A 27,695-nucleotide genomic window follows, 5' to 3' on the forward strand; every position below is an offset into this window, starting at 1 on the left:
GTGAAAAAAGTAGTAGAATGCGCTCACCTCACTAGACTTGACACTGGGTGCTGTAACCTCTGATATCATACATAAAAAAATAGGGAAACAATGTCCAGGCACGCACTCCAGGTTTTTCAAATTTATTGGGAGCCAAGAGGAAGAGGACTATACTCTGTTCCACTCCGGTGACGTCTGCAAGGCCATGTTATTTATTTAAACGTGAGTACAAAGGAAAGGAAAGTCCATCTCCCATTCTTTGATATACTGCATCATACACTTCAAATAAAGAGGACTGGTCTACCTCACTCTTCAAATACCGAACATGACAAAAGGGATCATGTTAAAAGTGCAAAGATATTTTTATTATTATATATTTATTAACCCTTTAATCGCCAAGGACGAGTTAACACGTCATTGAGATCAATATTTCAAAAATCTGTGATGGCAATCATATTTCACCCGCAGAGTCTTGAGATCCCCCGTTGATCTCCTCTCAACTCTCCAACGGTTCAAGAGCGCCATCTGGTGGCCGATCGGCGGATCGCCCAAACAGGAAATGAGTGGCAGGAACTGGTGCTCATCCATATTCGGTCCGGTCACTCGCTATCGCTCGCGGGACTCGAGCACGACACAATGGATAGCGATCCGTTGCCAATAACTCGATAAACAACATGATTTGGACGTATATACTATTATACAACCTGGAAATGGATCGCATATTTCAACATCCCATAATAGCAATCTTTTTGCTCCACGCTCATCGCCCAACGGCCCGAGGAGACTGGGGTAAGTTTCAGCGTTTATTATTATACCGTGTTCGATACAAACTGCTCTGATGATCATATCACCCACACTACATGAATCATCTAACATTGGCCACGGAATTATAAACGACCCCCCCCCCCCATCCGGTCAACATCAGATGATGAGTAGTAACTTCTAGAAGCACGTACATTTTAATTTCTTTATCTTGCGCCGATCGCTATCAAACTGTATTTGATCATCAATATAATGCATTTAGGGCTATAAATCACGTTCTGCAGAATGCTGCAGAAAACGATAAAAACATATTTATACTTTAGACCGTATTTTAGTATGAATATGTGAATGAAAAAGTAGAACGTTGCTACATCCTAAACGATAGATAATTGACGTTGAATGGGCCATAGTAATGTCAATTTAGCAATACAATTTAAAAAGTTATAGCCCTGCAAAGAAGGGGAACTTCTCCATAGACAAATAGAGCTGGCAGAGGATGGTATAAGGATGTACATAAGCGTGGCAGAGAAAGGGTTAAGAGCAGTTTTTAATGTATTGGACATTTTCCAAAATGAAGGACATTTTCAATATTTGATTGTTCATACAGTAATACCACTGTCTTGAAAATTAATACATTTGAGGATTCTTATATTTCAATGTTACATGTAAAGTTTGGTCTATTAGGGTGTCTCAACGTGTGGTACCACCCCCCAGGGGGCATTCAGAGTGGGGGGGGGGGTGCCACACGTTGAGAAACCCTGGTGCTGGGTGTAGAATTGTTGAAAGGGGGGTGTGGAGATGCTCAAATGGGGCGCCAGTTAATTTTATTGTTTTAATATCAGGACAACTTGACTGGAACCAGAGAGGAGCTTACATGCAGTGAGCACAATCAAAATCCTAAATCCTTCAGAAACAGGGGAAGTGTCACAAGTAAGGTTTACTTTTTGTAATGTTTAATTTATACACTGACACTTGGTAGTAAAAAGTTAAATGACTAAAAAGCTGAATCCAGAAAAAAATTACTTAATTGACCGAACAAACTGAGCCAAATACTGTAGAAACATTAATAGCTGAGGATTCCATGATAAACAATAAAAGAATCATAAGCATCAAGATTGAGAGCCGAAGAAATTCCCATTGGGTGTAGGAGGTTGAAGGTGGCGTTATGGGACCTGAACGTCAGATAGGGTGGCGTTATGGGACCTGGACGTCAGATAGGGTGGCATTATGGGACCTGGACGTCAGATAGGGTGGCGTTATGGGACCTGGACATCAGATAGGGTGGCGTTATGGGACCTGGACGTCAGATAGGGTGGCATTATGGGACCTGGACGTCAGATAGGGTGGCGTTATGGGACCTGGACGTCAGATAGGGTGGCGTTATGGGACCTGGACGTCAGATAGGGTGGCGTTATGGGACCTGGACGTCAGATAGGGAGACGTTATGGGACCTGGACATCAGATAGGGTGGCGCTATGGGACCTGGACATCAGATAGGGTGGCGTTATGGGACCTGGACGTCAGATAGGGTGGCGTTATGGGACCTGGACGTCAGATAGGGTGGCGTTATGGGACCTGGACGTCAGATAGGGTGGCGTTATGGGACCTGGACATCAGATAGGGTGGCGTTATGGGACCTGGACATCAGATAGGGGGGCGTTGACCCCAAAAAGATTTAGAACCACTGGATATGAAATAATGTGTATCATAACATTTACATTTAGTCATTTAGCTGACGCTTTTATCCAAAGCGGCTTACAAGTTCTGTACGACAAGCCATCAGGAAGGGCACAACTCTATCAGCTGAGCAACAATGTTCATCAAAGTGTTGAGTGCTACAGTGTAGGTTAGTTTATTAGGACAAGTGCATGACAGTACGGTTAGTTAGGGTTAGATTTTTTTTTTTATTGTTTTTTTTTTTAATTCAGATAATGGTTGAAGAAGTGCGTCTTTAGTCGACGGCGAAAGATTGGATGTGATTCGGCTGTCCTAACTGGGGTGGGTAGTTCATTCCACCATTGTGGGGCAAGGACTGAGAATAGGCGACTTCTCTTTGATGACCCTCCCGGAGCTTGGATAGGAGTAGGTCTGAGGCGGCCAGAAGATGCAGAGCGTAGGGGTCTTGAGGGTGTGTAGTTAGAGACCATTGACCGGAGGTAGGCGGGAGCGGTTCCCTTTGCCGCACGGTATGCTAGGTCGAGGGCCTTGAAGGCAAGTGTTTTGAGCACCCAACATCTTTTCTCATTTAAACATCCTGGTCAAACGTCTTTGGTTACAGAGACATCACAAATAAAAACAACACTGGTTCATGTTGACGACAGCAACACCATCAGCAAGAATGTGAAGCATTGTATCTCTGCAGTGTAGCCTATTCCTATTCATATGGGCACTCCTTAGCAGAGTCCTAACTAGTTAGCAACTGCAGAAAGCAGAAGAGGTGTGAAGAAATGGCTGTGTGAGTGTTCCAAGAGTGTCCCGCTTCAGCGCTCTCGCTAATGAAGTGGACAACTTTGCTCCAGCCCAGGGCACCACACTCACTTCCTGGGACAATGACACTATGGTCAATGGAGAGCGCACAAAAAGGTGCAATTAAACACAAATGTCTGTACAGAACGGCAAGTTAGTCCTAAACTAAGGTCAGGTTTGGCCTGTTTGTTTGATTGTAATACTGAAGAGTTCAGTAATCGCCGACCTACTGGTAGCCTTATACAACAAGAGAGACTGTGTAGTATGAAGGCGTACCGGTAACCTTAACGTTGTCACGATGTGGGGGTGTATGTAGGACCCAATTGCAGACAAGTGGAGACGGTAGCAAGTCCAAGGGTTTTAATGACACAAAACTAATATACAGAACAAGGGAACAAAACAAAACCTCTCAGTACTAACATAGGGAACACTTAGTTGACAAAATGGAACTTGAAACATGGAACGAGCAACATAGACAGAGTAGTTGAGACAATGAACCGACACAGAGAACAAGAAACAAGGAACTCAAATACACAGGAACAAATGACAAATGAGAAACACCGGGGATGATTAGAACTGGAGACACCTGGGAGGGGAAACAGACTGAGAAGAACTACAAGAAAACAACACAATGAACTACAACTATGGAAGACAAGACAACCAACACCAGACACTGGGACAAAACAAGCAAAACCTAATACAAGACAAAAACCCTAAACTAACAGGGGAATATGAAGGAGAGCGAGAGAGCAAAAGAGAGAAAAGAGAAAGAACACAAAGAGACAGAGAGACAAGGAACACACATACAGTACATGGACAGGGAGAGGTAGAGCAGGGGAGAACAGTCCATGGATGGGTGGAACGTCACAAATGTGTGTTCACACTATGGGCTACAAATCAACAGGAAATCATAAATGTTCAATGGAAGTTGGCGACATGAAGCTACATGCTAGATTCTAGATGCATGCCAGTCACAAAACGCTCCTTGTAGCGCGTGGCGGACGACAGAAGCTTCAGACTGAAGTTGAGACGCTCTAATGGCGCGGTGAGGCGTCAACCAAATCACAACACAGAAAATGATTTCTGCTGAAACGGACAGAGTCCTGTACCTTTCAACTCAAATTACATTTAAATATCATAATATTGCCTAAGAATTAAGCTAGCAAGTTGCTGTAATTTTTCAGAGCATTTTAAATAATTTTCACCACAATGGAAAAGATCTGGTTAGATTTTATGTTAGTTAATGTTAAACATAATTCACGTCATCTCATAACAGACTTGTTTTTAGACAAACTTTGGTATTAAAACAGTCTCTGAGTGTGCTCTAATTTGGAACAGGCTTGCTGGCAGTTTGGATTATCTCCCAAACCCTGCTTTCTCAAACAACCCTCTGGGCTGGGCAATCTTAGCACTTTGATGTTTTTTTTGGTGCTGCTTGTCTAGCCATGCAGAGTGTGGGCCCTCTGGATGAGACGGTCAGTGAGAGGAGAGTTGGGCTTCAGAGCATCCCGCTCCACCAGAAGACACCTGGAAACCAGCAGACACAGAGAGAACAAAGACATGAACACAGACTCAGACTGATGGCTGGAAGGCCTGATCCACACATAAACACAGTAGTATTTTTAGTATTTTCTCCCTTCCACACGAAAATAACAGAAAACTGAGTTTTAGGTCACTGGAAAAGGAGCTTTTGGAAAACCCCTTCCAGGGTGGAGATGTTTTTTTAAACTCAGTTTAGCCTGTATACATGTGGACGGGTGAAATGGAACTAAAACAGTGCTTTTGGAAAACGTTAACATCATGCCCCTGTCCACACATTTTTGAAAACTGAGTATTTCCTCTGCAGCCAGCCATCAGGTCAGTCCATGTGAATGATTTTGCGCTATTGTTGTGGACAGAGACATTTTCTAAAACACAGTTGGCATGGACAGGAAATTGAAAACGAGCGGTGAAATGTGTTTTTAGAAATATCCGTGTACGTGTGGACATGGCCTAAGATGATCATTGGTAGAGTCTAGAGCAGACCTGGGCATTGTACGGCCCGCGGGCCGGATCCGGCCCGCGGGATGATTCTGACCGGCCTGCGAAAGATTACATGATAATAAAAAAAAATAAAAAAAAATAAAAAAATAAATATTTTTTTAATATTTTTTTTTATTTTATTTTATTTTCATGTCAACGTTCACACGCACAGTATACGCTTAGGAGACATGCTCAGAAGATGTTGGTTCTCTTTGGATCCACCTACATAATTATGTGAACAGACATTCTCAGTCATGACGTTTACCAAGTCCAGATCCTCTCTCACTGATGAACATCTGGCAGCTGTGCTTCGCATCTCCACCTCAGACATGCAACCTGACTTTGATGGACTTGTTAAAGCTCAACAGAGACTGGATTTCTCACACTGAATGAAAAAAAAAGAACTGAAGAACACTAAAATGTGGAAATATAACAAGTGAAATGGGACCCTTGATCCTTTTTTTTCTTTTTTTTGCACAGTTCTGAAAACATAAAATGTTTAATATAGGCATGTAAAGTAAAAAAGGCTACACAACTGGGACACTTTTCTTTACACAGTTCAGTGACATGTCTTGTTTATTTTTGCTATAAGATGATGTGATGTCTTTAGAAAGCTAAGAAAATCCTTGTTTCAATAGTATATGAAACTCAAAATTCCCTTTGTTATTAATGTTTCACATTTTGTTTATCATTTTGGAAATAAATTCTATTTGAATAAATGATATTTTTTAAAGCTATAACCTCACCTTTTAATTGCCAAATAATAACATACACTCTTACCAGGGGTCAAAACAATGCCATTTACTGCTTTTTATATAGAAATAAAATGTATATTATGCATAATTGAGTTTGGAATTTTGGCCCGGCCCCCCAACATATTTTCAGTTGCTCATTCGGCCCCCCGGGAAAAATAATTGCCCACCCCTGGTCTAGAGTGAGCTCCTTATGAAAGCCAAGGCGGTCAGTTTGACAGTTTTTAAAGTTAAAAAAACGTTTTCAAAACATGTGTATATTTTACTCTAACATTGGTCCTCATTCTCAAGCGGACTTACAAGAAAGTTATAAACTAATTTCTTCGTAACTCCACTTGTGCCGATTTTGGCATGATTGAACTGTTTCTTTTCAGAGATTCGTTCGTAGCTAAGAACAGGATTTACGAACACGGAAAGGCAGTCGTAGATAGGACAGATTGGTGTGCGCCTGTGTTCTTAAGGGCTTCATTTGGGAGAAATCATTGATGATTGCGTTCACGTCGATTCTACAGACATCCTCAGAATTAAATTATTATAATAATAATAATAAATACAATAATATTTGCATCATTAACAATTACATTTTACCTCACTCACCAACCCCCAGACGGAGCAGGAGGTGGCCTACAATGAGAGCCACGTGCACACTCGTTCCATTGTAAAGCGCAGCATCGGACTGCTGAAAAGACGCTGGGTGTGTTTGGACGCAGCAGCTGACACACCTCAGACAATCCTGAGCCCGCTGTTCAGGGGCGGATTTAGGATTGTAGGAGATCCGGGGCTTAGCCCAGATAGATTTTTTTTACTTCTACACCACAACCTTTAACGTATACCACCACCTTAACTCTTTCAGTGCCACTCACGAGATTTCTCGTGTTTTTTTATAGGTGGTTGCTAGCCACTCACGAGATTTCTCGGAATTATTATTATTTTAATTTTTTTGCGATCTGAAAAATTATTGCATCACCCGAGCCTACCCGAGTATTGCCGAGCTGCGCCGGTGATCACTGTGGAAAAAAGCGCCCCCTGTCGTCTCCCAGATGACATAAGTGATTTTGGAATGGACTCAATGAAAATGAATGGGGAAAAAAATCCGGTACTCCACATTTTCCAGTTCACTGATCCAGCCGGGGTTACTAGAGTTCATTCTGGAGCCTCAGATCCCCGCGGATCATGGAGATCCACTGTGTCGCGTTGGATCCATACACGTATCGATTTTTTCGAATGGTGATCAGGAATTGGAATATACCAGTTGGATACCATCTGATGTCAGGTAAGGACTCTATGTTATCAGTGGTAGGATAATCAGAGTAAGTTTGATGAAGTTATAAGCTGTTTTGTGAAATGTCTTCTTTCGGTTTCAATGTAAAACTCCGAGAGGAAATCAACGAGGCGATTATCCGCGCGCGGCCGTAATGTGCGTGCGTGCACGTATAATATTGATCATCTAGCGTTTATTTGAAAACGATTCATAAAAAGGCCGACGAATATCAACGTTGTGGAATATTCCACTAAAAGACGATTTTCATAGAATGCTCCAGAATGAGCTGTTTTTTATATCAAAACGGGGGCTTTTCTAACTGCTCTGAAACGGCAACGACGCGATAAAAAAACAATCTGCCTTCACAGCACTGTCTGGAAAATAGTCTTTGATAATGCGATGGGCAGATTAGACACATAGCCATAATTTAAAACATAGATTAGGCGATATTAACGTTAACATTGGCGCGGATGGTGGCATTCAAGCGGTAAAATGGAAAACCAGGCATGGCACTGAAAGAGTTAAAGTGGACAAAAGGCACTAGAGAACACTTAAATTCACACCCTTTAATTAATGAAGCAAACTATAATAATTAATAATAATAATAATAATAATAATAATAATAATAATAATAATAATAATAATAATAATAATACACTGTGTTTGTATAGCACCTTTCATACAAGAATTGCAGCTCAAAGTGCTTCACAGCAGTACAAAAAGACAGGCATAAGATGAGCACAACATTGGCAGATCAAGAGCAATGCATAACGTTTTTTTTATAAATGGCCGTACTTTAGCTATGTTTCTAAGGTGGAAGAATTGTGTTTTTGTCAACTTGTTGATTGTGATTTAAAGCTTAGGTCTGAGTCTACCATAACACCATGGAAATTAGCTTCTGCTAAATCTGGTGCAAACATATTTTCATGTAACAATGATTAATTGTCCAAAAAAAAAGTATATATATATATATATATATATTTTTTTTCTTTTTCTTTTTGAAAATAGATTCAGGGCTTTTCAGAAAACATTCGGGGCTTGAGCCCAAGTAGCCACCCCCTAGCCCCGCCCCTGCCGCTGTTCCTCCTCTGGTGGCCAGCATCTCTCTCCTGTGTTTTGTGATCGTTTTTTTGGACTCTGATTTCACATGAGCCCATTTCCTTTTCACTCTCCTGACACCACGTTAACCTCACCTGTTATCTCGTCCCATGCCGCTTTATTTTGGATGGCTTTGTACTCGTATTGCCACTACTAAATAAAATGTCACGCTAAAATGTTGCGTTGTTCTACAGTATGACTTACTACTATACGGTCTTTATACCTGTATCACTGTACATATTAATACTACAACTCTGTACATGCATATGATGAGCACTATTACTAGGTAGTATTTATATATTTTATACCCAGTTTAATCACCTGTGCATTGTATGTTACTATTGCACTTTACTGTTACATTTGTACTCTGGTTAGATGCCAAACTTATTTTCTTGTAATGTCCTTGTGCTGTATAATGACAATACATTTTAATCTAATCTAATATAAATTTCTTTTGCACTACCTATTGAATATGTTTGGACACAGTGCTGTGGTTACACCTTATAAGGAGCTGGCGGGGCATTTCTATATGCAAACTAAGGTGTACGATAATGCGCTTTCAGTTTAAGAATGAGTGACGTTCTTCATTCAGGGGATGGCAGCTGAGAACACTTTGGCCATTTACGTACACCTTTTCATGCGTTCAGCTATCTGGAGGAGATCTTTCATTTCCTCGTATGAACTTCTTACTTACTAAGTTATTTACAAAGATACGTATGAGAATGTTCCAGAATCAGTATTTGCTCTTTTATTGATTAACAATCATTTCTGGTTTATTTTTTTCTTTTTGGACTAACATAAAGAAAAATGTAAACCCAGCCTTGCTAAAACCAAGGGGACAAGGAAGCTTTCTAGCCTAAAAAATCTAAAAGCTACATAATGAACTAACTGAACCATCTCAATGGGCGGTTTAACCTGCTCTACAAAGGCAGCTATACAAATAAAGTTATTATTATTATACTGGTAACTGAGAAGAGATGAATGGGAAACAAAGCTGAAAAACAAATAATACAAAAACTGACGAGAGATTGAAAGCAGATTTGAAGGTGTGTTTTGGGTGCGTTTTTGAAAGAAGGGAGTGAATTGGACTTCCTGATTATTATTATATAATTATCTATATAACTATATAGTTATAGCGATAAATGAGGTGATAGTACCACTTTTTGTAATACTCACTGGACATCTATGTATCTGTGCCATAATTTCCTGTACATTTCCTGTCTGTGAAAACAAAAGGAAAGAGGAAATATCTTCATTCCAAAACCTTTAGCAGCATAATGACCCAGGAGAGACTAGCCTCTCTCTCAAACATGAGAACAGTGATATTTGGACATAGACTATTACGTCCCGACGTGGTCCTTCCTCATCGTGAACCTCACACTCAAGGCCACTTTTGGAGTAGGCAATAACTGTCAGCGTGACTGCAGCACAAGTTAGGCAAATTTATTCAAAGCTGCTGCCATGCAGTGTAACATTATGTTTATTATAATGCATTATTTGCTCCGGTGAATATTTGAGTGACTGCAAATTGTTGTGTCTCGCTGTGGCTGTTTTGTGGTGTAGCTTGCAGTCATTTGTTTTGAGTGAGTTGGCAATTAAATTAGGGGAATACAGTCTATAGTAGGCTAGGCCTGGTGGAATAGTCTATGGTAGACTAGCCCTGGTGGAATACAGTCTATAGTAGGCTAGGCTTGGTGGAATACAGTCTATATTAGGTTAGGCCTGGTGGAATACAGTCTATAGTAGGCTAGCTCTGGTGGAATACAGTCTATAGTAGGCTAGGCCTGGTGGAATACAGTCTATAGTAGGCTAGGCCTGGTGGAATACAGTCTATAGTACAGTAGGCTAGGCCTGGTGGAATACAGTCTATAGTAGGCTAGGCCTGATGGAATACAGTATATAGTACAGTAGGCTAGGCCTGGTGGAATACAGTCTATAGTACAGTAGGCTAGGCCTGGTGGAATACAGTATATAGTACAGTAGCCTAGGCCTGGTGGAATACAGTCTATAGGCTAGGCCTGGTGGAATACAGTCTATAGGCTAAGCCTGGTGGAATACAGTCTATAGGCTAGGCCTGGTGGAATAGTCTATAGGCTAGGCCTGGTGGAATACAGTCTATAGGCTAGGCCTGGTGGAATACAATCTATAGTAGGCTAGGCCTGGTGGAATACAGTAGGCTAGGCCTGGTGGAATACAGTCTATAGTAGGCTAGGCCTGGTGGAATACAGATTATAGTACAGTAGGCTAGGCTAGGGCTGGGCGATATAACGATAAATATCGCGATATATTTTAATAATCGATATCGAATATCGAAATTTAAAAAAAATAGTTTTTTTTTTTTTTTACCTGCAACAGGGCAGTTTTAAAACCAGAGACAGTGGACAGACTTGTCTTTCTTGCCTGCAACTTAAAGTAATGGCTTTGCTTGTCCAAATGACAATACTGACCAAATTCAGATTTCTTTTTCTCTTGTCAATTTATTTTGTTTGCTTTCTAATTTAAAATACATTTTGAAACCGTCTGTACACAGTAGGCTATGTGTGCTAGCAGAACTAGACTCCAGTCACGAGTCACAGTGCACATGTGTGGTGGTTTGTCCACCAAAAAAGCGCCAAAAGATCGAAAATAAACTAGCAGAGCCAGAACTGTTCAACTCCTCTGGAGCCACAGCCAGCAGAGAAGCCGGGTTACTTTAGCTTTTAAACCAGCTGCAGCCTGAGAACTGGAGTGTGAGGGGATGTAACACTAAAGATGGCGGCAATGACAAAGAATTGCTGCAAAATAAACATACATATGTTGTAAAAAAAAAAAAAAAAAAGGGGGGTTTTTTTCATTTTTTTTATACTTATAACAATTCGATAATTATCGATATCGAGAAATAAAATAAAATTATCATATCGTTATCGCGATATGATTTTTTTCCATATCGCCCAGCCCTAGGCTAGGCCTGGTGGAATACAGTCTATAGTAGGCTAGGCCTGGTGGAATACAGTCTATAGTAGGCTAGGCCTGGTGGAATACAGATTATAGTACAGTAGGCTAGGCCTGGTGGAATACAGTCTATAGTAGGCTAGGTCCATCATTCATGGCCAATGTTGCTTGGAGAGGTAGGTTTACTAGGCTATGTAACCGAAGTGCTTGCAAAATAACTATGAATAAAATCAAAACAAAATAATACCCAGTTAAAAATTACTTCCCACAGCTATGGTTATATGTGCCTAACATGTAGAAAATCAGGTCACTTTGCTTTGATTTCTGTCATGTTACACAACACTCTTGGTATTGGGGAAATTCTCAGCTACTCTGTTATCAGCCTGACACCCCGTTCCAGTGTTGATATGTCCCTAAAGAGCACAGATGTTTTTGTATGTTGCTCTGCAGCAATAACCAGACCAGCGTCGTGATGAAATCCAATTTGTGCCTGTCTGCCCTCCCGGTAGCTGAACTCACACGAAACTCCGGGGGGTTTAGAGAGGGGAGAAGATTGATATCTAACCGGACAGAGAGACAGAGAGACAGAATGACATCCTTGTCTGCATTACCGAGCCAGCTTCTGGTGATGCTTCTTCTCAGACTTCATGGCTGCATGGATGAGCAGTTGGTTGAAGACGTCCCTCTGCAAAACCACAACAAACTAAATCCTTAGAAAACAAAGCATTGCATACAGTCATGATTAATATGAAGGAAAAAAAACACTGTTGGTCAAAAGCCACATGAAATACATCTGGTTCCCCATCAATCACAAAGCTTCACCAACTGTAATTAGGCTTGCGGTTAGATTATTTTTGTTGTATACTCATCTGGTTATTTAGTATAACATATAATAATGAGGAGACACGAGACACGGGTAAATTCCAGTTGACAGCTCTTTAGTGGAAAACTCAACACAGGTGATTACAATCACGGCAGTACTTATTAGCAGGGGGCGTGACGTTATCTAATAAGGGGCAAACTTAGAATGTCAATACACAACATATCCCTCCCCCTTAACTTTGAAGGTTCCCCTAAAAAGTAAGTACTTAAACATTAACAAAAAAAAACACTAAGTGTCACTGTGGTTTGGTATCCTTCATTCTATAATTAACTTAACAAATCATATTTAAACTTAAACTTTCATGGGCTAGTAACCTTTGCCTGAACTAGGGAAAGAGGGTAGACTACCTCAATTCCCAGACTGAACCCTGGGGATTATTCTGCCCCAATTGTAAGGGTTAGTCTATCAGGAGGGCGTCTGACTCTACTGGGGTAACGACCTGTAGGCAAGTCAGTTTCATTGTCTTTTGGGGAGGACTGTAGGAGTCCGGGTCTGGGAGAAGTGATGGCTGGGATAGGCCTAGGTGTGCCTGGGACAGGGGCCACTCTTGCAGGTTGCGTCTGGGGCTCTTCTGGTGATGAATGCTGCTCCTGGTAGGTCTCCTGCTCTGGAACAAAGGATGGCGGCTGAGGTGAGTCATCATGGAAACCAGCCGTGTGGAGCAGTTGATCGATGTGTCTTCTCCAGATGAGATTATCCCTGGTTTCTACTGTATATGACACAGGACCCGTTTTTGCAACAACTGTTGCAGGCATCCATTTGACCCCTTTTGTATAGTTCCGGGCGAGAACCCGGTCTCCAGCTGTGAAGCTCCGAAACTTTGCTTTCGCTCGCCTCTCCACTTGAGCTCTCTGTTGCATATGCACAATCTCCCTCGTCTTTTGGGGTCTCAGGAGGTCAAGTCGAGTGCGGAGTTGTCTCTTGAGCATAGCCGAGGCAGGCGAGACCTTTGTCGTAGCATGAGGTGTGTTTCGGTATGACAGCAGGAAAGCACTGAGGCGCCTGTTGATGGACTGTGTACCTTGAGAGGACTTAAGAGCTTGCTTCATGGTCTGTACGAACCTTTCAGCGAGCCCATTGGTAGCAGGGTGATAGGGTGCAGACTTGATGTGCTGAATACCATTCTCCTCCATGAATGTCTTGAACTCTTCAGACACTAGTTGTGGGCCATTATCACTAACCAGCTGTTGTGGTAGACCAAAGCGGCTGAAGATAGACCTTAGCTCTTCGATGGTCCTCATAGAGGAGGTGCCCGTCATGACGACAACCTCAGGCCATTTGCTATGAGCGTCGACTACGATTAAGAACATGTGGTTCTCCAATGGTCCAGCAAAGTCTATGTGGACTCTTTGCCATGGTTCTTCAGGCCAGTCCCACGGATGTAATGGAGCCAGCTGTGGGAGGTTTCTCACTCTCTGGCAGGCAGAACATGACTTTGCTTTCTCCTCTATAGCTGCATCCAGGCCTGGCCACCAGAAATAGCTGCGTGCAATTTCCTTCATACGCACGACCCCACAGTGTCCAGAGTGGAGCTCGTCAAGCACTTTCCCTCTCAGTGGTGGGGGAATAATGACACGATAGCCCCACAATAGGCATCCAGACTGGACCGACAACTCGTTTCGTCTCACCAGGTAAGGCTTCAAGCTTGGTGTTATCTCCCCTCCCCGTCCACGAGTGACGATGTCCATAACCTCAGACATGACCGGGTCCGTGTGTGTGTGTTTCTTCACATGAGTTGAGGTCACTGGAGCAGCGGTCACTTCCTTGAAGTAGAAGATCTCCGCTTGTGGTGTCCGATTATGTGTGACAGGCAACGGGAGCCTCGAGAGCCCGTCAGCATTCCCGTGCTGATCCGACTTCCTATACCTAATGTCATACCGGTGGGCAGACAGCAACAAAGCCCATCGCTGCATACGACTGGCCGCAAGCGATGGAATGCCTGTATGAGGACCGAAGATAGAGGTGAGAGGTCGATGGTCTGTCAGTAGCGTGAATTTCCTGCCGTAGAGATATTGATGAAATTTCTTTATTCCAAACACTATAGACAGTGCTTCACGCTCAATCTGCGCATAATTGCTTTCCGCTTTGCTCAGCGTCCGTGATGCAAAGGCGATAGGTCTCTCTTCCCCTGATGGCATGATGTGCGATACTACTGCACCCACACCATAAGGTGAGGCGTCACACGCCAGCCGAAGTGACAAGGCGGGGTCAAAGTGGGTGAGGGCTTCAGACTGAGAGAGGGCTGTCTTTGCTCCTTTGAAAGCTGCCTCACATTTGTCTGTCCAATTCCATGTTTGGGCTTTGTGTAGCAGCTCATGGAGCGGTTTCAGCCTATTGGCAAGGTCAGGCACAAACTTCGCATAGTATGTCAGCAGGCCAAGGAATGATCTCAACTGACTCACATTCGTCGGAGATGGAGCCTCCACAATAGCCTTCACCTTTGACGGTGCTTTGTGGAGTCCAGTGCTGTCAATCACGTGCCCCAGGTACTCGACAGAAGGTTGGAAAAACTCGCATTTGTCTTCCCGGACTCTAAGACCATATTCCTCCAGTCTTTGCAGTGTGGCCCCCAGGTTCCTTAAGTGCGACTGCTCATCCGGTCCTGTGATAAGCAGGTCATCCAGGTAACACTGGACCCCTCGTAGCCCACTTAGGATCTGGTCCATTGCTCTTTGGAAAAGTGCTGGAGCAGAAGTAATCCCAAAAGGAAGCCTCTGGTACCTGAATAGCCCCTTGTGTGTCACTATGGTCAACAGTTCCTGTGACTCTGGATCTACATGCATCTGGAGATATGCCTGACACAAGTCTATCTTACTAAACTTCTGTCCCCCAGCTAAACCAGAAAAGAGTTCATCAATGAGGGGTAGTGGATACTGTTCTGCAATCAAGACAGGGTTCACAGTGACTTTAAAATCACCACAGAGTCTTAGACCCCCATCCTTCTTCATGACTGGAACAATCGGCGTGGCCCATTCACTGGTGCTCACTGGCGCCAATACCCCACTCTCCACCAATCTGTCTAGTTCTGCATCTACCCTGGGTTTGATGGCATACGGAACAGGTCTAGCCTTTAAACACCTCGGTGTGCTTCCTGGTTTGACTGTCAGCTTAACAGTAATGTCCTTCATGCTACCAAGGTCTCCACCAAAAACTTTGGAGTGCTTCTTCAAAATCTCCTGTAGGGGGCCTGTGTCTCCATCCTTAACCATGAACACTTCTTGCCAGTTCAGTCTGAGTTTCTCAAGCCATCGCCGTCCTAGCAGAGCTGGACGGTTTCCACGAATGATGTACAGTGGAAGAGTCTTCTTCCGCTTGTTGTGTTCCACTGTCACATTCACAACTCCTAACACTGGAACAGCCTCTCCAGTGTAGGTCCTTAACTTCAATTTGCTCACTCGAAGAGTCAGGTGCTGCAGCTTCTCTCTGAAAACAGCCTCCGATACCATGGACACACGTGTGCCGGTGTCCACTTGCATCCGCACTGCTTTATTGTCCAACAGTGGTGTGACCCAGTATCCATCATCACTGTCCAGCACAGATAACACATGTACAGTATCATCATCATCATCATCAGACTCACAGTCACTCTGCTCGTCCTGTTCGTGCTCCATCTTATTCACACGTTTCTTCTTGTTTCTGTAGAAACCACCTTTCTTCATCTCAGTGTGCTGTTTGTATGTCTGGGTCTTCCTATTACCACAAGCACGTTCGATATGGCCTTTTATACCACAGTTTCTGCAGTCTACGTCTTTACACCAACACTCTGATGGCTGATGCCCCATTCTCCCACAGCGGTAGCATGGCTTGCCAGCTGTTGTCTTCTTGTCCTCAAAAGACAACTTGTGCACTTGGGCTGATAGACTTAGCTGCTGTGCTTCTCGGGCAGCCATTTCCATTGACGTACTTATCTCTATGGCCTTTTCCAGTCTCAGGTTAGCTTCACTCAGTAGTCGTTTCTGAATAGACTCACTGCGTAGACCACACACCAGTCTGTCACGTATGGTGTCATTGAGTGAAATACCAAATTCACAATATTCAGACAGGCGTTTAAGTACAGCTACAAACTGTGAAACAGATTCACCCTCTTCTTGATTCCTTTTATGGAACCTGAAACGCTCTGCAATGACCAGTGGCTTAGGAGAGTAGTGATCTTTTAATATTCCCACTATGTCTTCATAGGACTTGTCCCCTGGCTTCTCTGGCTGCACCAGACTGCGCAGTAGGTTATACGTTTTTGCTCCCATAACACTTAAGAATGTAGGTACTATGATATCCTCTTCAATCTTATTAGCAAGTGCAAAATACTCAAACCTTTCGGTGTAAGAACTCCATTGTTCCGTCTCCTCGAATGGTCCAATATGTCCAAACAGTGCAGCCATCTTCCTGCAATTAGTCCTGTCCTTGTTTCGTTTGAGTTACTGTCTTTGGATCTGGCACCATCTGCCCCTCCTCATTTACTCAGTCTCCTTCCCATCGCGGAGATTTCACCTTTTCTCCGTCTCCATACGCCGCCCGCAACAGTGTCAACACAGCAGTATGCACCGTTGCCAAGTTACCGCAGCCCCGACGTCGCGCTGCACACTCGCGAAAACAAACAAACACGTCAGATGCGGACTATTGCCGACAATAACAAACACAACGTGAGATCCGTATTATCCTCGTCGCCAGTTTTGTTGTATACTCATCTGGTTATTTAGTATAACATATAATAATGAGGAGACACGAGACACGGGTAAATTCCAGTTGACAGCTCTTTAGTGGAAAACTCAACACAGGTGATTACAATCACGGCAGTACTTATTAGCAGGGGGCGTGACGTTATCTAATAAGGGGCAAACTTAGAATGTCAATACACAACAATTTTGTTATCGATTAATCTGGCAATTATTTTATCGATTAGTCGATTAATCTAAACGATTAATTTACCAGAAAAACAATTGATTATATTTGCTATTGAATATTGAATACCTAAGTATCCTCATGTCACATGGGTATGCCTCTTTGACACCACCTACTGAATACCCAGAGTATGATGAGCCATGAAGTTTATTTATGTCTATAAATGCTGTGTAGTGTGGATGCCTACTGTACATGAGTAGAGTAGTATGCGATGAGTAGTACTGTTACAAAGGGTCAGATTAAACCGAATATATATATTTATTGCTTGATATCCCTTGTATAATATTTGTATATCGTTTGATATCCCTTGTATATTATTTGTATATATACACGGAATATCCCTTTACCTGTGTACAAACCAGAGTAATATTCGCTCTCCTATTGGACAGCGACCCCTAGGCGCCAACGACCAAGCCCCCAACGGCAAGTTCAAAGGCAACTCCGGGCATGTCGCAACATGCCCAGAGTCTGCGCAGTAATACGAGACAGAACTGAGGTTGGCACTAGATAATTCACCTTACGTATAAATACGGCACAGGTGTAAACAGCAGTTGTTCAGTTCAAACCTTGATGCCTTCACCACGAGTCAACGTGCAGTGAAGTTAGCAACCTTGCATCTAAATAGAGCATTGAGAACCGTGTGCGAATAGAATGCTAAAGTGTCAGAGTTTAACGCAGTAACATTGAGTTCGACTTAATCTAATGTGAAGTAATAGTCGATAATTTATAGTGTATCGTGCGGCTACAGTTCTTCAGTGACCAGCATTACCACCGGTTCGTCGTGTATCTAGCTAGTGCACTTATCCAGGTTGGGCGGCCTAAATTCGTGCCGATAGTCGACTGAATGCAATTTTTATATATATATATATATTTTTTTTTTATCATTTCATTTGGGCTGTGGGGGGTGCTTAATGTCTGAAGGAGTCGTTCTGTTCCTAATTTATGCAAATGACATGTCGTCAGCTTGTGACTGCAACTTGTTCCTGTTCGCGGATGACTCAGCCCTGCTGGTCTCTGACAAGAACAAGTTACAGGTTGAAAAAACCCTCAGCTCGGAACTAGGCAAAATCTGCATATGGCTCGCTATCATTACACCTGGGCAAAACAGAGTCAATTCTCTTCGGTTCAAATAACAAACTCAGCAAGACCGACGGCTTCTCAGTTACAGTGGGTGACAATATTGTCAGAAGGAAAGATGAAATTACATACCTAGGTTCCATCCTAGAGGCTAATCTTTCCTGTGACAAAATGGCATCCAATGTAATAAAAAAAGTCAACCAACAAACTCGATTCTTGTACCGGATCTCCTCTCTGGTAAACAAGAATACCCTGAAGATTGATTCAGTGGATCACAACATCCTGTTAATGAAGCTTAGGGCCCTAGGCTTTAATGAGGCAGCTCAGAAATTGATTGGTTCCTACATAACAGGGAGACAACAGGTGGTAGATATAAACGGAGTACTCTCCAGTTCTCGGACAGTAGAGTGCGGGGTCCCGCAAGGGAGTGTTTTGGGTCCGCTCCTCTTTCTCCTGTATATTAATGACCTGAAAGCAGCTTGCTCATGTGACCTTTTTTTATACGCGAATGACTCCGCCTTACTAGTGTCTCACAAAGACAAACAAGTGGTTGAGCAGACATTGAGTGCAGAACTAGAGAAGGTTAGCGACTGGCTAGGCTACAACAAGCTGTCCCTCCACGTGGGGAAGACTGAGTCCATTCTATTCGGGTCAAAGGTCAGGCTCAGAAAATCGCCAGGTTTTAACATTAGAATAGGAGATACTGTTCTCACAGACAAAACATCTGTGAAATATCTTGGTTGCGTCCTGGAAAACAGTTTATCAGGGGAAAGCATGGCTCACCAAGCACTTACAAAGATCAATAACAGGACTAGATACCTAGCCAGAATCTCTCATTTTTTAGATCAGTCAGCGATGAAGATTCTTGCTGGAGCACTCATACAATGTCACTATGACTATGCGTGTGGCTCCTGGTACAACAGTGCCCCCAAAAGTCAGAAAATAAAACTACAGACATCACAAAACAAGCTAATCAGGGTAATACTAAGGCTACCTGCCCGAACCCACCTTGACCCAGCTCATTTTGAGATCATGAGATGGCTTAAGGTGGAAGACAGAGTAAACCAGATAGGGATGTGCCTAGTTCACAGAATAGTGCACAGGGTAGTGCCAGTGTACTTTAACAACTACTTCAACCGAATCAGAGACACCCATGCATACCAAACTAGGCGCAGCTCAACTGACTTTGTGCCAGTCAGATTCAGGAGCTGTATGGGGAAGGAGTCATTTCTGTATTCAGCAGCTATCTATTGGAACAATCGTAGACAATGCCGTTAGATTCAAGTCCAGCCTGAAGACATGGCTCAAAAGGGACTATACTTGGCCACCAGAGGGCGGCAGAAAAACACTGTTCACATTGTTCGAGCATGATCCCTGGCTGGGACCATGACAGTACCGGTAAGACCGTCCGGGAACGGGCGAGAGGGGGGGCCGAGACCCCGGAAAAAACGGGGGGCGAGGACCCGGAGAGCCGGGACCGGGGGGCCGCGAAAAGAACCCAGGAGGGGCAAAGCAGCAGGGGACCCGAGGAACAGGACCAGAGGAAAACCCGGGAAGGGCGGGCGGGGCAAAGGGCCAGGGCGGCCGGAGACGGGGACAAAGGCCCGGTGAGGGGGACTGGACACGGGGATGGAGGGACGGTCAGGAGGCCTGGAACAAAGGGGCGTGGGCGTCAGACCCGGAGCAGGACCCTGGATGAAGGACCCTCCAGGCGCAGGACTCGGGGGCGGACCGGAAGGGCCGGAGCGGAGGCGCGAAGACGACAACCCCGGAGCAGGACCCCGGACGGGGACCACTCCACGTGCAGACCTCGGGAACGGGTGCAGATCCCCGGACGGGGGTCTCTCCGGATGAAGACCACGGCGAAGACCACGGCGAAGACCACGGCAATGACCACGGCGACGACCACGGCGAAGAGCTGGACCAGACGAAGAGCCGGGACCAGACGAGGAGCCGGGGCCAGTCGAGGAGCCGGAATCAGTCGAGGAGCCGGAATCAGTCGAGGAGCCGGAATCAGTCGAGGAGGCCGGGTCAGGCGTGGGAACCGGACCAGTCGAGGAGGCCAGGTCAGGCGTGGGAGCCGGACCAGTCGAGGAGGCCGGGTCAGGCGTGGGAGCCGGACCGGGCGTGGAGACCGCGCCGGGCGTAGCACCTGGGGCTAAGATAACAGGGGCTAGGCTGGCAGTAGAGGCTGGGTTAGCTGAGGAAGCCCTGCTAACAACTGTGAGGGCTTTACTAGCCTTTTTAGACTTGCTAGCAGTAGCAGGGGGAGCTAAGCCTGTACTAAGGGCCGGAACCACACTGAGTCTCCTAACTGAGGAAGCCAAAGGTTTAGCTGTAGGGCCTGTAGAACTAGCAGTGGCTAACCTAGCAGGGGATGCTAAGGAAGTAGCTAACAAGGCTATATTGGCTACAGGGGCTACAGGGCCTGGGCTAGCAGGGAGAGCTGAGGTGCTAGCTTTAGATGCTAAACTAGCAGACAGTGCTGAGCTAGTTGAGAAAGCCTGGACTGTGTTAGCAGAGCTGGGGTTAGCATTACTAGCTGCCGAAGCTAGGCTAACAGCTGGGCTAACAGCCTGGGCAGTGTTCACAGGGCGAGAGTTAGCAGAACTAGCTGGGGAAGCTAGGCTAACAGCTGGGCTAACAGCCTGAGCAACGTTAACAGGGCTGGGGTTAGCAGCACTAGCTGAGTGCGCTAGGCTAACGGCTGAGCTAACAACCTGAGCAACATTAACAGGGCTGGGGTTAGCAGCACTAGCTGAGGGCGCTAGGCTAACGGTTGAGCTAACAACCTGAGCAACGTTAACAGGGCTGGGGTTAGCAGCACTAGCTGAGGGCACTAGGCTAACGGCTGAGCTAACAACCTGAGCAATGTAAACAGGACGAGAGTTAGCAGCACTAGCTGGGGACGCTAGGCTAACGGCTGGGCTAACAGCCTGGACAGCGTTAACAGGACGAGAGTTAGCAGCACTAGCTGGGGGCGCTAGGCTAACGGCTGAGCTAACAACCTGAGCAACATTAACAGGGCTGGGGTTAGCATTACTAGCTGCCGAAGCTATGCTAACGGCTGGGCTAACAGCCTGGACCGTGCTAACGGCGAGAGGACTAGCTGTACTTGCGGAGAAAGGCATGCTGGTAACCGGGGCTTCGGAAGCAGAGGACAGGAGCTCCCGAATCAGCCAACGGATCACACGGCTGTGTGCCTCCAGCTGGAGCGCCTGCTCGGCGCTGCGCTCACCGACAGAGATGAGGAGCGTGTACATCGTCCACCTCTCCTCTGAGGACAAGGAGAGAAAATCCCCCTTGAAGAACCTCTCCATCGAGAGGAGAGCGTCGCTCGCTCCTGCTGTCATCGTGCGTGCTGGGATCATTGATGGTCGCACCATTCTGAGATGGTTTCGGTGTGGGTTAGGAGAGGAGATCCCAAATGCAGGTAACACGAGCAGAGAGAGAGAAGCTGAGACGACGGATGAAAGTGAACAGGCTTTTACTAGCAGTTGCAAACAGGATACACGTTAAAACTGTTACAAACAAAAGCGAACTACAAAACCCGGAAAACAATACACAGCAATGCTGGAAGAATAAGGACTGAATAGGAACGGACTCACGGGGAATATAAGAGACAAGAGGTGAGTAAGTGACCGAAACCAACTGTGATACAATACACTGAAACAAGGCAATACAATGGTGCGACAAGGAAAGTGAGAAACTAGCTGCTCTATATACACTGCCCTGTGATTACTAACAAGTGCCAGCTGGTGTAAGGCCAGGCATGGCCTAGGCTGAGGAACACAGGGTAGTAAACTCACAACATTGTTAAAAGCATGTGAAAAGGAATATCTAAGGAAACATGTAAAACAAACAGCCCTTAAAAGGAACATACATATGTAAAGAAGTTAACACTATTAAAAACCTGTGTAAAGGGAATGAGCCTTAAAGGAAACACAAGTAAAGTATTAACACTATAAAAACATATGCAAAAGAGATTAACCTTTAAAGGGACAGAAAAGGATACCTTAAAGGAAACATATGAAAAGGTTGAACCTTTCAGGAACATATGTAAGGATAAACCTTATAAGGAAACATGTAAAGATAAACCCTTTAAAACACAAGCTACACACCACACCACACAACATGAACAGAGAAAACACAGCACCAATATTATTCAGCAGACCTAGACTAAAATGCCATAGAGAGTCCAGGATCTGGAGTTGCTGCGTTTGGCCACCAGAGGGCGGCAGAAAAACACTGTTCACATTGTTCGAGCATGATCCCTGGCTGGGACCATGACAGTCCCTATGTGTGTATGTGTGTGTGTGTGTGTGTGATCTTGAGGAAACGAGAGAATAGATTTTTCAGCCCGCGTATAAGTACACATATACTACCGATAATCTAGCCTTTATTTGAAAACGATTCATAAATAGGCCGACAAATGACAACGTGTCTAGTGTATTCGAGAATATTCCAATAAATGCCGTTTATGGGGGATCTTTAAATTTTGTGAACATTTTTGAGAGAACGATAGCTTTTCGAAATGCTATAAAAAGGATATGAACCGATTAAAAAACAATCCGTTTCGACAATGTTGACTGCAAACAAGTCATTGATAAGCGACGGGCAGATTAGACACATAATTTAAAACATAGATTAGGCGTTTTTAACGCTAACATTGAAGTGGATGATGGCATTCAACGGGGTAAAAAGGTAAACAAGGTCGGCACTGATAGTGTTAAGCAGTTAGCCTCACTGGTATGCGCGCCATTAGCTTAGGCCTCTTTGCTTTTGGAAAGAATGATACATTTTTTTTTATTAATAAATAATATATATATTTTGCATTCGACTAAGAGGTTGGCAGTTGACTATGGCTCCTTTCGACTATTCGACTAATCGGGGTCAGCCCTAGTTAGCAGCTAGCGTTAGTTAAGGTTTTTACTGCGGCGTGGGCATACAGGAATGGCGAGGATGTAAAGCATGTTAACACTTTGGGTGCCATGGGTTAAATCAGTGGCGGCTCGCCACTAGGGGCGCTCGGGCGCCGCCCCCCCTCAGGCCCTACCCTGGTTATATGAGAGAAGAAGAAAAATAAGTTTTTAGTTTTTTGTTTTATAGCCCTATAAATAATATAAACATGTTTAAAATTAATAATATTTAATCATTTTAACACTTTGGCTGCCTAAGGTTAAATTCATGATATACCATAGATTGCCAGCGCTATTTGTCTATGGAGAAAGTCCCCTTCTTTGCAGGGCTATAACTTTTTAAATTCTATTGCTACATTGCCATTATTAGGGCCCATTCAAAGTCCTATATGTATTGTTCATTGTGTAGCAACGTTAAACTTTTTCATTCACATATTCATAGTAAAGTATGGTCTAATGTATAAGTATGTTTTCATCTCTTTCTGCAGCTTTCTCCAGAACGTGATATATAGCCCCAAATGCATTATATTGATGATGAAATACAGTTTGATGGCAATCAGCGCGATATAAAAAATTCCAACTAGGTGGGCGGCTAGGTGGTGTAGTGGGCAAGGCACTCGCCACCAGTGTGGAGACGCTGGGATTCGCGTGTTCGAATCCAGCTCTCCACATTGTTTTCAGTTTAGCTGGTCGTCCGCAGTAATACACATTGGCCGTATTACGGGGAGGGAAAACTGAAGGGTGGGGATCGAACGTTGTGAACAAGCGACTCCTACAAGTCGGTTGGTGCGCCTGCGCAGTAGAATCAGGAAGTGTCGGGGGCAGCGTGAGCCTCCCACGCGTTACTCCTCGACACTGAGAGATCGAGCTGCGCAGGTGAAAAGATGCGACTGCTGTTACCTCAAGTACCGGAGGGGACTTGTGCTATGTATGACTTAGTCCACATTGCAGCCGGCTTGTGGGAGGCAAGAAACAGCGTTCGTGACAGGGGAGGGTTGAATTGGATGATACGAAATTGGGATGGGAGAAAATATAGAAAAATGGGAGAAAAAGTGGATAAAAAATAAAAAAAAATTCCAACTAGACGTACTTCTAGAAGTTACTACACGTCATCTGATGTTGACCGGATGGGCGAGGGGGCGTTTATAATTCCGTGGGCAGCGTTATACCAATCATCTAATGTGGGTCAAATGTTGATAATAGCAGTTAGTATCGAAGACGGTAACGTTACACGCTGAAACTCACCCCAGTCTCCGTGCGCCGTTGGGCGATCATCGTAGAGTAGAAATCTTATCATTATGGGATATATTTTTACCCGGTCCATCTCCAGCTTGTATAATGGTATATACGTCCAAATCATGTTGTTTATCGAGTTATTGCCAATCGATCACCGTGTAGCGTGACGAGCCAGAGTCCCATGACCTATAGCGAGCGCCCGGAAGTACTACGGACGTCTAGGACAACCTCTATGCAACATCCTGTTTGGCGATTGCGCCGATCGGCCACCAGATGGCGCTCCTGAACCGCCAGAGAGCTCAGTGGGTCCTGCTGGTGGATCTCAGGCCAGCGGAGGGGACATATGAATCCGATCGCAGATTTTTGAAATATTGATATAAGGACGACGTAACACGTCCTCCGGCAACTTTAGCATGGCCAGCAAAGACGTCTAAAGACGGTTCCCGGCAGTCAAAGTGTTAAGTATGTTTGTGTTTCCAATGCACAATATAACGTTATTATATAAAAAAAAAAATACTCGTTTTCTTGAACAGGAAGTGACTCACTTTTCTTTTTTTTTTATAATTTTTTTGTATTTCTCGGCCCGGGCTAGACGCGATAGCGCTCTGAGTGCGCGTCACGGTTTGATCGCTGTATCCGTCGCAGCCAATCAGTGCGTAACGCGTTGTGCGTTGAAATATGACTATTATGTTGGAATCCGGGCGCGATTTGAAGCGGTTTTCTGTAGCCGCATTTCGCGGAGACGCTCTCTGATTGGCCAACGCCAGTATTTTTTTCCGTAGCAGAATTTCACAGAGACGATCTCTGATTGGCCGAATCCAATTTCTAATGTTCCAATTCTAGCTTATTCCTAGGTTGGTCCGTTGGTGGTAGAGATAGTTGTGTTGTTGTGAGATGCAGCTGTTTGTCTTAGAGCGTGCCGTGACTGCAAGTTCTTTAGACTGTTAAGCTTAGGCACTCTTTCAAAGTTGGTTAAGGTTAGAGTTTGTCTTAGAGCATGGCGATAGAACGCCAGGTAGTTTGCAGTCTGTTCGACGCGGAAATGGACAAAGGAATGAAGTACTTGTGTTGTGTGGTGCTAACTGCTAACAAGCTAACACTTGGCTAACAAGCTATATGGCGGATGCAGTCTGGACACAGTGGACAGTGGTCTGGAATACATCAACAGTGGATTATACACTTTATCAAGGCAAGCCCTCCTGCCCTGGACGTGTCAACTAAACAGTGAGTCTCTCTCTCTCTCTCTCTCTCTCTCTCTCTCTCTCTCTCTCTCTCTCTCTCTCTCTCTCTCTCTCTCTCTCTCTCTCTCTCTCTCTCTCTCTCTCTCTCTCTCTCTCTCTCTCTCTCTCTCTCTCTCTCTCTCTCTCTCTCTCTCTCTCTCTCTCTCTCTCTCTCTCTCTCTCTCTCTCTCTCTCTCTCTCTCTCTCTCTCTCTCTTCTCTCTCTCTCTCTCTCTCTCTCTCTCTCTCTCTCTCTCTCTCTTTGGATTGAAAATACGTGGATTATGGCTTGTTCAATATCGTCTATGTTTGAATGAATGAATGAATGAAAACTTTATTAACAGATTGCAGAATGGGTACAATACAGTACGGCTCAATACACACAATTGTTAAGGGGATGCAGACCAGAGAAAGACGTTTGTCTTGTTTACATCAGGGTCCCAGATTTTCGATTCATATCGATAGTTTAATAGCTAGCCTTGGCTCGTTTAACAATATGCAAAATATGTGTACAGCCCTGTACTCATACTGAAGTTATTCTTGGTATATAATAGGTCTGATTGTGTAACGAATCGATTCCACGTCGCGCTGTGTGTGAGAGAGAGAAGGAGAGAGGGACAGATCTGCGTGTGTTTGGAGACGGAGCGAGTTTTGTTTCTACTTTTCTATTTATATATTGTGTTTCAAGTTGTGAATTAGACTATACTTTATTTGACTGGTTGTGTGTTGTTGTAGTAACAGCTGAGCGACTCGTTCATAAGAGCCGATTCATTGCCGTGAGCGTGAGTCGAATCGCTCACGTCTTGCCATGAGTCGGTTGCGTGGTACTGTACATGTTTGCAACATGTTTGGTATAGCGCCCCTAGTGGAGAGAGAACCAGCAGCCGCTACTGGGTTAAATTCATGATATACCATAGATTGCCAGCTCTATTTGTCTATGGAGAAGTACCCCTTCTTTGCATGGCTATAACTTTTTAAATTCTATTGCTACATTGCCATTATTAGGGCCCATTCAAAGTCCTATATGTATTGTTCATTGTGTAGCAACGTTAAACTTTTTCATTCACATATTCATAGTAAAGTATGGTCTAATGTATAAGTATGTTTTCATCTCTTTCTGCAGCTTTCTCCAGAACGTAATCTATAGCCCCAAATGCATTATATTGATGATGAAATACAGTTTGATGGCAATCGGGGCGATATAAAAAATTTCAATTGGACGTACTTCTAGAATGATCTACGTATGATCTGATGATGACCGGATGGGCGGGGGATCGTTTATAATTCCGTGGGCAGCGTTATATCATTCATCTAGTGTGGGTCATATGTTCATCATAACAGTTTATATGGAACACGTTCAAAAATAACGCTGAATCTTACCGGATCTTCCTCGCGCCGTTGGATGATCAGCGTGGTGTAGACCGTTTTCGATTATGGAATGTTTATCCTGATGAACCATTTCCAGCTTGTATAATACTATATACGTCCAAATCATGTTGTTTATCGAGTTATTGGCAATGGATCGCTATATATTGTGACGAGCTAGAGTGCCGGGAGCCAAACCGAGTGCCCGGAAGTAATATGGCCGACCAGCACAACCTCCACAGCACTTCCTGTTTGGCGATTGCGCCGATCGGCCACCAGATGGCGCTCCTGAACCGCCAGAGAGCTCAGTGGGTCCTCCTGGTGGATCTCAGGCCAGCGGAGGGGAAATATGAATCCGATCACAGATTTTTGAAATATTGATATTAAAGACGCTGTAAAGCGTCCTTCGGCAACTTGAGCATGGCCGGGAATGACGCTGTAAAGCGTTTCCCGGCACGCAAAGTGTTAAGACGCATTTATTGGACCTGTTGCTCGCAGAGTTTACATAGAAACAACGTGACTCGCAAGAGGAGTTATCACAGGCTGTAGAATGCAGGGCTGAAAAGCTGTCATAGCTTCTAAAATTTAAGGTGGGGGTATTGGGCTTAACCCCTCCCTTCCAGCTGGAGTTGACGTGAAACACAGAAGTTATCAAATGCGTGCGAAACACACTGTCGAGTCCTGGCTCTAGGCAGAAATTTAATCACGAATAGTGGTTTAACTTAATCAGCACCAGACCCGAGGATAGTCGGGTTATCTCGCCGACCGTTCAGCGCCAGACCCGAGTATAGTCGGGTTTTCATCGTTATTTCTTTTATTCGATATT

At 44.4% G+C, this 27,695-nt stretch overlaps 1 protein-coding gene across 1 annotated transcript in view; it reads right to left on the reverse strand.

Moving 5' to 3' along the window:
• Positions 1–3,552: 3,552 nt before the first annotated feature.
• ttc38 (tetratricopeptide repeat domain 38) overlaps positions 3,553–27,695 on the reverse strand; it is a 59,915-nt gene continuing 35,772 nt past the window's right edge. The window contains exons 13-14 of the mRNA XM_084334279.1: positions 11,883–11,956; positions 3,553–4,734 (exon numbers count right to left, since the gene is read on the reverse strand). Coding sequence (XP_084190405.1) covers positions 4,647–4,734; positions 11,883–11,956 — 162 coding nt within the window. The 3' untranslated portion in view covers positions 3,553–4,646. The remainder of the gene's footprint in view (positions 4,735–11,882; positions 11,957–27,695) is intronic.

This window comes from Notolepis coatsorum (assembly GCF_963971535.1).
Source record: "Notolepis coatsorum genome assembly, chromosome: 18".
In the NCBI taxonomy this organism is placed as follows: domain Eukaryota; kingdom Metazoa; phylum Chordata; class Actinopteri; order Aulopiformes; family Paralepididae; genus Notolepis; species Notolepis coatsorum.